Consider the following 14,700-nt stretch of genomic DNA (forward strand, 5'->3'; position numbering starts at 1 on the left):
AGGTCTAGTTTATAGATTTTTGAACTATGCATAATTTCCTGTAATGCCTATTTGATTCACACCAATAAAGTTTTCTAGAATAAATTTCATCAATTTTTATTAACATTCGGTTACGCACGCTGTTGTATTTTGTATAACACGTGTAGGTTTTTGAACGCCATATTGTTATAAAGTTACAAATCGTTGTGTAACTAACGTATATTCTTCAATAAACTTGTTATGAGCAAAATGTCATAGTTATTCAATGCATTAATACTTTAAATTGTTGGGAAAATTGATCAGCATAAACTGACATCACAGAAATGAAGCAATCAGCATATGAGGTGTACCGGAATTGGCCTGGAATTTTCTCTCGTTTCTTCATATGGAAAAATGGTGTCTGTATGCATCTAAACAATCAGCAATAATGTAAAATGTTTAAAATGTATCCGTCTATTGGTAGTCGAGTAATTCGGGGTCAAAATTAGGGTATTTTTTATAATCAAAGTTCTACAGTTCCTAAACAAGCAAACATAGAGGTAAACTACGTTCAGCAAAGTTGTGTATTTTTACTATTTGTGCAACTTTGTAATACATGAAAAAGTCATACAACAATTACGAAAAGAGCTAAAATAAAAAACTGATTTCACTAATTCATATACAATAAATAATATTTTTCTAGCTTCGCTGAAGAGATAGGGGATTACTGTCTTCAGCAAAATTTCTTGTAATAATATACTCTAAAACTTTGCAGAATACATCAATGTGTTATATTGAAACTGAAGAAAAATATGTTTTTTATTCCACTTTTAGGGGGATTAATCAAAATTTAAATTACACCAGACGATAGAACTTTCAATTTCAAGTAATTCTCCCAAAGGTTCCATAAACCTAAAACCAAGTTTTCCCAGTCAAAACTCTAGTGCGCATGTCTTTTTGGCTTTGGGCCATTGTGCGCGCGAATAACCCGTATTACAAAAGTTGGCGCGAGTGTTGGAGGGTTAATATCTTTTGATCGGCAAAACCAATTCTACTGAAATTTTGCAGATATATTTGCAGCATTAAAATCTCTAATTTGATGTCAAAATAATTCAAACTAGATAAATCATCTTAGATGAAATGGTTATAAATTATTGTAAATTTTAATGTGTTGTATTCAATTGCTCGTAACTTTCAAATTAAACGTCCAATCAAAAAACAAATCAATAGTGATCTATTAGGCTATGTTACCTTTCAAATGAGACTAATAGCGCCTAAGTCGGTTTAGCCATCTCTAAGAAACAGGCGATAATTATTACCTTGTCAAAACAGGTTTTTTAGGATAACTTTTAAACTACTTGTTCGTTTTCAATAAAATTTACCCGAAAAATTTAGCGTTAACAAGAGCTTTCATTCGATACCAAGATCGTTGAAATCGGTCACTTGGTTCCGGAGAAAATCGTGTCACGTAATTTTCACGTTTTTACTTATAACTTTTAAACGAAATGTCGGACCTCGAACTAATTCAATAGTGATATACTAGACAATAATACCTTTCAAACAAAAGTAAGAGCGAACAAATCGGTTCAGCCATCTCCGAGAAACAGGCGATAGAAAAGTTGCGCCCCGCACATACATACACACACACACACACACACACACACACACACACACAGACATTGCTCAGTTCGTCGAACCCTGTCGATTGGTATATGTGGCTTAGTCTTCGCTACATTGACTGTGAGACCTGCTGCCTGGGAGCTCTCGGAGAGGTCGTCTAACTTGCTCTGCATATCGTTTCGGCGTTGTGCGAGCAAGACAATGTCGTCGGCTAGGTCGAGGTCATTTAGCTGCTCCATCGTTAGAGGATTCCAAGGCAATCCTTGATTTGGTCTACTGTCAACTGCTCCAACTAATATCTCATCCATAACGATGAGGAACAGAAGCGGTGAAAAAATGTAGCCCTGTCTCACGCCAGCAGTAACCCTTGTATGGTCGGACAAGACGCCATCGTGCAAAACCTTGCACGAGAACGCCTCGTACTGAGCCTCGATGAGATGGACTAGCTTATCTGGAACTCCTATATGCCTAAGTGCGCCCTAGAAGTGTTCGTGGCTGAGTCGGTCGAACGCCTTTTCGAAGTCAATGAACACCAGCAGAAGAGAGTCCTGGAATTCGTTGATCTGCTCCAATATAATCCGGAGCGTTGTGATATGGTCTACACATGATCGGCCAGTACGGAATCCAGCTTGCTGCCGCCGGAGAGTAGCGTCGATCTTCTCCTGGATCCGGTTGAGGATTACCTTACAGAGTACTTTGAGAGTAATACAGAACAACGTGATGCCACGCCAGTTACCGCATTTAGTTTGGTCTCCTTTCTTAGGGACTTTGACCAATATGCCCTGCATCCATCCACCGGAAAAGCTGCGGTTTCCCATATATTGCTGAAAAGCTGATGTATCATCTGGGCTGACAAAGATGGGTCAGGTTTTGGGCTATAGCCCAACTAAAACGAAATCGAGCGTCATTTCTGAGTGTATTTTTTCTTCCGTGGGGCTTTTGAATGAACTGTTTCAAACTCAGAAAATAATTTATATAAAAAATATTAAAATTATTTGAATGGAATACAATTGTATCATAGTGTTTTCCGATCATTTTTGAGCTTGACTCTCCCATTTTTAGCATCACGGCGAAACAGTATAAAATGCCGATGTTAACCCTCTAACGGGCAACATCGTAAAACCGATGCGATCAAGCAAATGATTACTTCATCAAGAAAGAACACTCAAAACAAGCTCAAGTGTTAATTTTCATGGAAAAATATTTATCTGGAGTATTGCTAGGAATGAAAAAGTCCAATTTCTCCTTTTCGTTTTTCATGCCTAACGCTGTACCCAAATATTTTTTCAGTTCAAATATATCACAAAATTGAAATAAAGCATGTAAATTACTCATAGAAAAAATTTGAGGTCGAACATTTTGTTCTAGATGTCCTTTTTCTTCAAAAGTAAAAAAGGGAATATTCGCAACATAATTTTTTTCGGAATTTTTCGGAATTTTTGTTTTTGAAAGATGATAACTTTTGAACGCAAGGTCAGAATGTTGTGATATCAATATCGAAAGGTCAGGAAATCTGTTTTGAGCATATTTTTTATATTTTCAACTCAAGACAAATTTCGTATGTGGCTCTGGAGATTTAAAAGCGAAGGCCGTCTACAGACGGTCTTACCCGCTAGAGGGTTAACATTGTCGTATGAAACTTGTTACTTGTTAAACTGTTTACTTGTTAAACAAACTAGAAATAAAGTTCAACAACGAAAAGATTGATTCCGTATTTAATATATGTATATATTTGTACAAACTTTAATGCGACGATTTCGATAAAGACAATCGATGTATCCATTGGTTTTGACAGCTCCAGCCCAATTAACGAAAGTCTTTCACTGAGTGGGCTGAGAGCTTAGTGTAATTGGCGAAAGTTTGTTTGTAAACAAACCGCTCTGTAGAAGCTTTTTATATCTCCTGTTATTTGTGATAATTTTGCTAGAAATACCGTTTTTTTATCGAATTTTCTTTGATCAACTTCACTGTGAATAGTCGAGTTTCTCTAAAACACTGAAGTTTAATCAATTTGGATCGTCGAATATATCGTTTTCTGTATTCCGAATATGCAACCGCTGTGCCATTCGTGTGCCACTGACATCAGTGATGAAACCCAAACAATCATTTGTCAGGGTTTCTGCAAATCCGTTTTCCATTTGGGATGTGCGCAAATAAAAGCCGATTTGTGGGCTGAAGTGAAGTTAAACTCTGGTATATTCTGGATGTGCCCGGCATGTAGAAATCTCATGAACAGTGTTCGTTTCCGTGATGCTCTTGGTTCAACAAAAGAATATCTGCAAGCCACTTGGGGATTGCAGCATCAAATTCTTGATGAACTAAAATCTGAGATTAGAAGCAATACGGAAAAGATAAATCAGATTTTAACGAGACAGCCTTCAACACCTCAGAATGGAAACCCTTGGCCAAGAATCAGCAACAGACCAGCTAAGCGCCCGCGCATCCATGTCGATTCTTCCCCTACTGACACAAACACTGTTAAAACACTATGTGGTAAAAAAGAAGCAGAGAACAACTTAATCGTCAGTCAATCAAATCCAAAATTCTGGCTGTTTTTGTCCCGCTTTTCTCCACACGCTACTGTGGATGAAATCGCAGGACTTGTGCAACAGAATTTAGAAACCGATCAAACTGTTGATGTTGTAAAATTGGTGCGTAAAGATACAGACTTGGATCAATTGAAGTTTGTATCATTCAAGGTGGGAATCGATCCGAGTATGAAAGAAAAGGCAATGCAGCCAGCGGCCTGGCAAAAGGGAATTTATTTCCGGGAATTTGTTAACATTGAGCGCGGTGTACATTTATTTCGGGATTCGGGACGTGGTGACGAGACACAGCATAGAGCGCAGCCAGATAGTTTCGTCACCCCCACTATCGGAAATTAGTTGCATCGTACCAGTTGACTATTTCATGGCAGATAGTAGATTATCTGAAATGAATTTCATCACATACACTAGAGATGAGCAGTTCGTATATCCTAATGTATACCTACCGTCTGCTGTGGATACAAATCGTTCCTCATTGTTTTCTTTGCCAACTGTCGTGCCGCAGCAACAACTGCACGCACAGCCTAAAAATGTGATTGGGTCTCCTTTGCACGCGTTACCGTCCGACACTGCTATTGTTCGCACTGGCTGTTCAACTCGGTCGTCTGAAACAAGCAAAGGAAAAAACTGCTTACTAACTGTGGCAATTGATTTCAAACTGCATGTGTATTACCAAAATATGAACAGCATCCGTAGCACAAAACGCACTGCGTTGATTTTCATGGCAGCGCTCGAAGATGATTATGATGTCTACATTTTCTGTGAAACAAATTTAGATTTATCAATTTCAAATCAAGAAATTTTTGCCGATAACCGTTCCGATTTACCGTTCACCGCTGCGATAGAACATCATCGAACTCGGATAAACAAAGCGGGGGTGGTACTCTCATAGCCGTTAGTAAGCGCTTTTCAAGTTGCGTTGCACGGGAATCTGTGTGTAACGAGGAAATTTCAGTAAAGATTTCCTTTGGAAGTATCAGTATTATTCTATGTTGCATTTACCTACCGCCTGGATCGAGTTTCCAACGTTATTTGTCACACACTGAAAGTGTCCGTACACTGATCGATTCAATGGAATCTGAAAGCAAAATTTACGTTATCGGTGATTTTAACTTGAAAAATACTTATTGGCACTATGAGTATGCTGAGGATATAGTGCTCTTACCTTACAACGTCCGTTCTCCTGAAGAAGTGGTACTGGTTGATAATTTTGCGGCTTGCGGATTATCACAAGTCTGCGGAATTCCAAACAATAATAATCGTTTTTTGGATCTTGTGTTTACGAACGACGAGGAAAGCTGTCAAATTGAGGTGAGTGATCCCTTGATTCAGCACGAATTGCACCATAACGCAATGTCAATTGCTATCAACATTGCAACATATCGAAGCAATACCACTCGAGAACAGGGTGACTCAAAAATTTGTTTAAATTTACGACACGCTAATTTTGCCGCAATTTCTGACGAGCTTTCGCATATCAACTGGCAAAATATTTTCATTTGCCCTGACTTATTTGATGCTGCTTTAATGAAACCGATAACTGACGAAATGATTAATTTTGTTAATCGTTTTGAAGCGTTTGACCGTGTGGACAATAATTATTTTCTGGTAGAAACGGCACTGGATTTCAACGTAACAGCATTTTACCATGCAGTATATAAAGTTCTATCCCGGCATTGCGCAATAATTGATAAACGTGAGTTAGCAACCAATTATCCCGCATGGTTTGACGGTGAAACAATCTCGCTATTAAAAAGGAAGAAAAAGCTGTATAATAAATTCAGAAAAAGCAGGCTATCTTCCGACGAATTGGCATATAGGCAAGTTCGTGATGCTTTTAAATCCAGGAATAGAGCACAACATAAACTATACATGGACAGGTTGCAGAGGGACATTCAGCTCAACCCGAAGACCTTTTGGACTTATGTTAATTCGAAGCGCCAGGACAAAGGACTGCCGATAAATGTTGCGTATAAAGACAAAAAAGCCGGAAATGCATTCGAAGCAGCTGAGTTGTTCTCTGAGTTCTTTAAAAATGTGTTTAACTCCAATCCAAGGTCAGGATACCCTGTATCTCCGTTATCAGATCCAACACCAGCTACATTCGAACTATCGTTGACAGACATTCGTAATGCGATTTTGTCTTTAGATACTTCTAAATCCAGTGGGCCTGACGGAATTCCGAATGCTTTGTTAAGAAGTTGTGTAGATGGTTTATTAGCTCCACTACATAGCCTATTCAGTGCCTCATTAGCAACAGGTTCATTCCCAAAGTTATGGAAGATCTCGCACATTATACCCATTCACAAAAAAGGTTCTAAGCTGCCGGTTGAGAACTACAGAGGAATTGCCATTCTCTCGGCCATACCTAAAATGTTTGAATCTCTGGTATATGAGCAATTGTATCTTGTTATTGAACCAAAAATTTCAAGTTTTCAACATGGTTTTCTTAAAAAACGCTCAACGGTAACGAATTTGGCAGAATTTGTCTCGAGAACTGCGCAATGGATGATGGATGGTTATCAGGTGGATACAATCTACACGGATATGTCGAAAGCGTTTGACGTAATTAATATAGATGCGATTACAGCTGTGTTACCAAAATATGGAATAGGCGGAATGAATCTGCAGTGGATAAACGATTATTTAAGAAACCGATCGCAATATGTCAAGATTGATAAAAGCAAATCAATGTCGTATCCCGTTTGGTCTGGTGTACCCCAAGGGAGTCATCTTGGACCTTTACTATTCGTAACTATCATGAACGAGCTTCCGGAACTACTTCCCGATGTTTACGTCCTAATTTATGCCGACGATGTTAAGATTTTTCTCCCAGTAAAATGCATGAAAGATTGTCGCATACTTCAAGATAGCGTCGATCGGTTCGTCGGCTTTTGCGAAATGTTTGGTCTCAAAGTGAATACAACGAAGTGCAGCGTGGTTTCGTTCACTCGAAAACCAAACAAACAAATATTTAATAGAAGGTGACGTAATTCCTAGAAAGGATTGTGTATGTGATCTTGGAGTAGAAATAGATAATGAGCTCAACTTTGTTCGTCATGTAGAAAAGATAGTAGCAAAGGCAAATTCGCTGTTCGGTTTTATCAAACGCCTTAGTGGAGATCTGAATGACCCGTATACTATCATTACTCTATACAATTCCGTAGTACGCAGTGGTATTGAATACGCGAGCATAATTTGGCAACCATGCTATGAAGTTCATAAGAAACGAGTCGAACGAATTCAGAAAAAAATCATACGCTATGCCCTTCGGAATTTAGGATGGTCTGGAGAGATGCCCGATTACAAGTCGTTATGCATGTTGATTGGAACGGAAAGCTTAGAGAGCAGACGACGTACCACAGATGCTCTTTTCTTAAAGGATCTACTCAGCGGCAGGTATAACTCGCCATATCTATTGAGTCAGATAACCGTGTACGATGGACGTTCTTCGTTGAGGCGGGTTAGGCCTTTTCAACTGACAAATAGAGTCCAAAACTATGCTAGAAACGAACCAGTATACAGAATGATGTCCATATTTAATAATTATCGAGATATTGTTAATGTTCAAATGACAAAGCAGCAAATTAAGTGTAGTTTTAGATTGTTTTATGTAAATTTTATGTGATAATTAATTAGTTTTAATGATGATAACGGGCGAAGCCTATCAATCAGTTAATCAATAAATAAATAAATAAATAAAGTTGACTGTAGTCTGTAGTAAAGTCTGCTTACAATCCATAAAACCCTCTCGTCATCAGAAGCCACTGACGATTACTTCTGGGCAGAGTGGCGTATGTATGCTCTTTAATAATAATCTAAGCTAAAATCTTAAATGGTACCAAAAACCAGATGCTTCCACCACAGATTAACAGATGTAACACTTCGAACAAGTTTTCTAGCGAGACGTCCTTCAAATGATTATTCTAAATCTCGCAAAAAACACCAGCATCATCTGGTGCAGTCTTCGCGCTTCGCAAAATGTCTTGCTATAAATTCAACTATGCCATTTACTAGTATTTTATATAGCAGCGCTAGTGCAGGCGAGCGACATTCTCGCACTTAAAACACTGTTTGTGGGTGAACCTATCATTCCAAAATCCTTAATTAAGGTTCACACACAAATATGCTGCTCCCACAGACTGACAGACGTGACACTACGAACAAATTTTCTAACAAAACATCGTTTCAATGACACCCCTAAAAATAAAAAAAAAACTAGCATCACCTGGTGCAGTCTTCGCGCTATGCAGAGCAGCTCGCTACAAATTCACTTGTATATTATCTGACAACGGCGCCAGCGCAAGTGAGCGGCGTTCTCGCGTAGCGACTGTTGTTTGAGTCTTGGCTTAAGTGAACATTTGAAATGATCGTTTTTATTAGCAATGGAATGAGGCTTCAGTGTTACGTCTGTTAATATGTGATGCTCCCTTCCAAAAATTAAAGGCCATTCGATATGACTAACACTGTGAATGGATTTATTTGGTTGAATATGTAAATTTTTAATCCAATCGGAGTAGGTTATTTTGGACTAGTTGGCGAGTTCGCGCGGAACGCGTCGTTTCGTCTAGATGATGAACTAAGCATGCGAAAAACCGGTCCACGAAGAAATGGTTTTCTTTTTTTGCTATGGTTATGTGGTTTTTTATTCTTTTTTTTGCGAGCCTTATATTAGCATCATTCAAAAATTAGATTAGACAGAGAATAGAGTTAAGAAACAGATTTGCATAAGAAATGGCTGTAAAATTTTAAGATTCAATGTGCCTTTGATATATTTCGTTTCTTGCATTTTTTAAATTTCAGGTACATAACTGATATATCAGAAACCGCTGTGTAGAGGTTTTTGTCTGCGATACGATTGCATTGTTGACATGCAGCCATGAAATATAGATTTGACTCCGTAGCTGTTTGGCATAATTCTAGCCACTGCGATGTTGGTCTTTGCTGCTTGCTCTCAGGCATAGTTCACGTGACTGTTAAAGTTCGTTGACTGTTGATCGACGTTGATCCCTAGATGCTTCACTGCGCGCCTCAAGATTATGGCAGACTCTCTTACTTTAACTTCCGCTCGCGGTGCATTGCAGTTATTGACCAGCAACTCTGCCGTTTTGTGGTGTGTTATTTGCAGCTTTACTCCCTGTGTCCAATTTTCCATCAGTCTGATCGTCTCAGTGGCCAGCAATTTAACCTCTTCCAGCGTTTATCCTGCAACCGACAGTACTGTATCGTCCGGAAAACCAACCATCATTGCCATTTTGGGAAGCTTCACTGTCAGCACACCATTATACATTCTGTTCCAGAATGTCGGTCCGAGGATGGAACTTTGAGAAAATTTCGCCGTGCTGTTTCCCGATCTCTATCCCTTGGTAGGCTCATAGACTATCACTCTGTTCTGGAAGTAGCTCTTCAAGATCTTGAACAAGTTACCAGCGGCCCACATTTTGCGCAATAATGCGACGATGCCCCCAGCTGGCACTATTGAAGGAATTTTGACATCGTTCGTTATCACAGCGCAATATCAATAGCCTTTTTGTTTTTTTTGGTCGATTTTTCGGCCTTCTCCAGTACAGTGCCAATGGTATCAACTGTTGATCTGCCCCGAAAACGAAATTGTTTCTTAGATCGACCGTATGCGCTCCCGTAAATTGCGTCAGTCTATTGAGGATAATCCTTTCTAGAAGTTTGCCGACTGTATCTAGCGGACAGATTGGTCTCTACGATGCTAGATCTTCAGGAGGCTTTCCCGGCTTCGATAGTAAAACTAGCCCCTACGTCTTCCACATGCCCGTATAGCGACCTTCATCCAGATATTTCTGTAGCACCGTCTTAAATACGTCTTCCTTTACCTTTAGTCCTTTTGCCACCGTTTTTTTTGTATGGGCTTATCACTTTGACCACAACATTATTGATCTATTGTAATGTTTCCCGGGTGTATGCTGTATTCTGCACTGCATTTCTGTGCTTTATCGTTATTGAGTAAACGATAAGCTTATATTTTTATGCGTGCTTATGTGTAGAGGGTTTTATCCATGCTTCGATGCATGTCCTACTATACCAAACCTGTTTCGCCTCGTTATAGTTAGCACTGGTGAGCCCTCATGAGGTTCAAACCCATTACCTCAATAGGTCCTCATACTATACTAACCATAAAAAGCGCCTTCGGGATAATGTAGAACTCAGCATAAAGGAATGGTGATGAGGGGCCAGAGAATAAACCCATGCTAAAATCACTTTGACATCGAATGGCCTGATTCTACTAAGATTCGAACCCACGACCATACGCTTGTCAAAGCAGACTCAGTAACCTTGCGGCTACAGAGCCCCCCTTTTGCCACCGTTACAAGTTGCTTATTGGAGACCTGCGCCCTCTCGGCGTTCACGACATCTAAGTACGATGTAGGTGGCATTTGGTTGTACCTCGGAAAAAGTCTCTCTACAATGACTTTCCACTTTTCTGGAGATAACTCCATTGTTATCGTTTGTCCTTTGACCTTTGCCATTACAATACTGGGCGCTGTGCCCTAGAGGTTGGCATCAGCGTTACGGCACAGCTCTTGTAGCAATTCGGTTTCTTCGCTTTTGCCTCTCTTTTAAGTGCGGCTCTTGTTGCTTGGAACACCAACCTACGCTCTTCTCGGTCTGACGCAATTTTTGCTCTCTGTATTTGTCTTCTGACTCTGACGCAATTGTTGCGAAGGTTGCTGAGTTACGCATTTCACCAATACACTAATACACTGGTCGACGTTGATTCCTGGGTTCCGGTTTTTTGGCATGGTCGCATCACATGCCCTTACCAACATGTTCGTAAGCCCTTCCGCACTCCGACTCAGAGGCTCGGCGCCTGTTCTTAGTGCATCGACAAAAAGATCCTTGTCAAAGTTTTTCGTCTTCCATTTCCGTCCAACTCTTTTTGCTCTCTTTACTGGTACGGCCTCTTGTTGTCCTATACTGTACCGGATCGCCTGATGATCGCTAGTATACCTCCTCGGACACCCTCAAGTTTGCTGCTCAAGCTAACGTCGATGATGGATTCATGACCTACTTATGTTCGTACCTATGTTAAACAGCACTACATCCAACTTTGCAAAAGCTTCTATCTAGCTATACCTCTGGCATTAGTCCATCTCCTACCCCACTTTACTGCTCAAGCATTAACATCACCTACGATGATTATAGGTCTTCTTCCGATGAACTTCTTCGTAACTGCGCCCAGCATATAATGTAATCCGTTGTCCACGTAGGATGCGCGTCCCAAGTGCATATGTAGATCTCCTTGATTTTGACCATCATAAAACCTTACATATCAGAAATCACCTTCAGGATATGAAATCTTCCCATAACATGTATGGCAGCAATTGATCTACTAACCCAGTTACCGTTGTCGGGTGGGACTCGATATGGTTTTGCGATTCTTGCGACGTCGCACCTAGTTTCCATTGTCGATTGCCATAACAGTTGCTGCGCTGTGTCGCAATGGATGAGGTTGATTTGGGTTACCATTATCAATGCTGGCCAACCAACGCTGCCTTGTACGCCTGGCAATTAAAACCTCCCGTGATTGTTACCATCCTCTTTTCTTCAGAGCAGGCACGTTGGTTGCTTCAGGGGTATGAAATGGGGAAGGCAAATGAGGAGCGTCCAACATAGCTCTAGCTATCCCAAGCCCCTACCTAGCGCCTCCACGTGGCCATACCCGGTAATGCTCTATTGAGTAGCCAAGCTAGGAGGTGCGATACTGGGTGGTTTCCGGCTGCCTGATCTGAAAATCGAGGTTTTGGGTAGACGGCGGCTCCACACGACCTTGTTAATAGATAAGCATAAAATAAGTTATTTTAATTAATTTTTTCGTTTAAGCTTATGAAACAGCTCTTGCTATATAGTGAAAACTTTGGCCAATACGAGTTTTAATACTGCACATGGATATTGGATATCAGACAAAAAATTAAATTAATTATTAGAAGCACTTAGGCGACATCCATTTAGTACGTCATGCAAATTTTGACCAAAATCGACCCCCCTCCCCCCATCGTCACATTTGGTCACACATTCATGACCCCCCCCCCTGAGGAAGTACGTCACGTCTAGGCACCCCCCCCCCCCCCTTCACAACAAAAAAATTAAATATACATTCCAGCCTTTTAATTTCAAGCTATCAATTTAATTCACTTCAATCAATTCATCAAATAACAAAACTGAATTTCAGCAAATAATAGAAGGAAAATGCTCGAGCTTATAAGTCATCGATTGACGGATTTTGAAGATGATCTCCAATTGCTGCTATCGGAAACGCTTCAGAAGTCGCTGATGTGTCGTCGATAAATGTTTCGCGCATATCCACGTCCTTTACATCCATCCACTCAAATTCGTCTGATCTATAGAACTATAGTTGAAAGAATCAGGACTCCCTGCTGACGTCTTGCAGCAACACGCCTTGGAAGAACTTTTCTGAGGATTTTGTCATTTTGTGTATTTTTTTGCAATCATTCAATATTACTTTAGATGCGAAATTTAATCCGCAAGTGGCACAAACTCTGTCCTTCCTTTAGAGGGGCAGAGGGCAGTATAGGTTGTACAGAAGAACCTTAAAACCAGCCGTGGAACTTCGGTATGAGTTTAGGTTCATCGATTGAGTTCAGCAAGAATATCAAGAGTAAACATTGCCATTGGTCTCTGGTAGCACCCCGCAGCCCCTCAGGAGTTTATGCGACTACAATTTGCGGTTGCAAAAATCTTTTAGGCAGGACGGTACTCAAAGAGTTCTTCAGTGGTGTACAGCATATTCTGTAAAGCTTTAATGGAGAGTTCATACTACAAAAATAAATAAGTCCTGTTAACACAAATATGTTAAAAAAATCCATCAGAACGTTAATTTTATAGAAGCCTTCAATAGTTTTATCTCAAAATGAAGAAGCCTTTTTATAAATCCCCGAATAAATTTTATATTTGAATTTTTTTTTCTTGTGACGTCACATAACTTTATACCCCCCTCCCTCCTACGTCACAAATCGTCACGTTTATGTCAACTCCCCTCTCCCCTATAAGCGTGACGTACTTTATGGATGGCCCCTTATGGAAACCAAAAGGACGCAACTCTATTCCATTCCAAGGAATGCTGGTGAGATGGTTCTATTTTTACTCATATATACCACATTTCATAATAAACTAGAATCGGGAAGAGGGAGGGACCATCAGAGCACTTGTTTGAAGCGGTGAGCCTAGGGAGAGTGAAACAGTCAACTTTCTAGGGTTAATCTTGGCCCGATTAACAACACATCGTGGATAATGAGCGGGCTCTTCTCCCCACCTGCTGGAGTCATTCTGCATTAAGACGGTTTATTCAACGATTGACTCAGGCGACTTAGCCCTTGGAAGGAGATTCTCTAAATCCTTGGTACGTGTAAGTGATGTTGCTTATCGACCAATTCCCTTTTGGCCCTTCATACAACAGTTGGGAAGCATGACCAATCGTTGAATATGTTCAACTCTTTTTGACATTATAGGCTCATTGCTATGAACGGATGTTCTGCTAAGGCAGGTGGTAGTACCATATATTCATATTCATATAATCAGCAGGCACGTTGGTTGCTTCATGCAGCCTCTTTTCGCCGAATTTCCTACACAGATCAGTTAAGTCAAGGCATTTGCAGTGTCTCGCTATAGCATACCGAAGCATATGCATCTAAAGCATCTCTCCTTTTGCTTCTTAACTCGAGGGATGGCTCTCAAGGAACACACTGACCAACCAACTTTTATTCTGCCCACATCCAACAGTTTGTATGCAACACCCGTCCACAATAGTATCAATGCAGTCTGCATACCACTATGTGTTCTACGCATTCGGATGGTCATTGGAACGTCTCCCATCCCGTACTGTACTTTTAGAGCGCTCTGAAGCTCTCCATGCGTGGCGATCTCTACATTCGGCCACTGACTCTTGGGATGAGGCTCGAACATTTACCTCATTCGCCAGGGACTTTTCGATGAGCAACTTGAAGGCCAAACTCTTAATTAGCGGGTCTCTCTTCAGCTCGAAGAGCATCTTACCTTTATGTGTGTGCCTGGTCCTTACCACGCTCTCCTCTATTTTTCGTAGTTTCGGGTCTTTCCTTACTTTCCGGAGAATTTCTGCGTACGTAATTTTGTCCTGTAGCTGCGACAATCAGGACATCGCCCCTTATTATTCTGCCGACGGCGCTTGGGCTTTTCTTTCATTATGTCGTTCTTAGTTGTTCCCTCCTCTTGCTGCTGCATTTTCCTATTCTGGTTTCCGACAGTACACCACCCGCTGCTTTCGCCAACCTCCTCGGGATCTGCGGTGACCTTCTGATCATGCTTGTATTTTTTGACATCCTCATTCTCTCCAGGTGTTTCATTTTTCCCTTTCTCTGATCTTGGGTTTGGGCGTCCTCTTGGTGTCTCGTTTTCCTCTGCTACTTTTTCAGGGCCTTCGCAGCAATCTCGGCTCTCCTCCTTAACTCAACTGCTCGCGCTCTGCAGCAATTACCGCGGATTTGATGGCCGTTACAAGATGCCGAATTTTTAAATTGACATTACTCCTGTCCTAAATGAAGTCATA

The 14,700-nt window shown here is 40.6% G+C and overlaps 2 protein-coding genes and 1 long non-coding RNA gene across 4 annotated transcripts in view; 2 read left to right on the forward strand and 1 right to left on the reverse strand.

Annotated features, from left to right (window-relative positions):
- LOC128733030 (uncharacterized) overlaps positions 1–14,700 on the forward strand; it is a 404,411-nt gene that overhangs the window by 15,601 nt on the left and 374,110 nt on the right. The gene's annotated exons all lie outside the window — the stretch shown is intronic.
- LOC128745764 (uncharacterized) lies at positions 3,627–4,463 on the forward strand. The gene has a single exon (XM_053842841.1). The coding sequence runs from the start codon at positions 3,627–3,629 to the stop codon at positions 4,461–4,463; it is 837 nt and encodes a 278-aa protein (XP_053698816.1).
- LOC128733031 (uncharacterized) lies at positions 4,580–5,196 on the reverse strand. Its single transcript, XR_008411860.1, has 4 exons — positions 5,127–5,196; positions 4,952–5,055; positions 4,798–4,883; positions 4,580–4,729 (listed from the first exon to the last, which is right to left on the reverse strand). It is a non-coding gene; the product is annotated as an uncharacterized LOC128733031 (long non-coding RNA).

Source organism: Sabethes cyaneus, chromosome 1 (genome assembly GCF_943734655.1).
Source record: "Sabethes cyaneus chromosome 1, idSabCyanKW18_F2, whole genome shotgun sequence".
NCBI lineage: Eukaryota > Metazoa > Arthropoda > Insecta > Diptera > Culicidae > Sabethes > Sabethes cyaneus.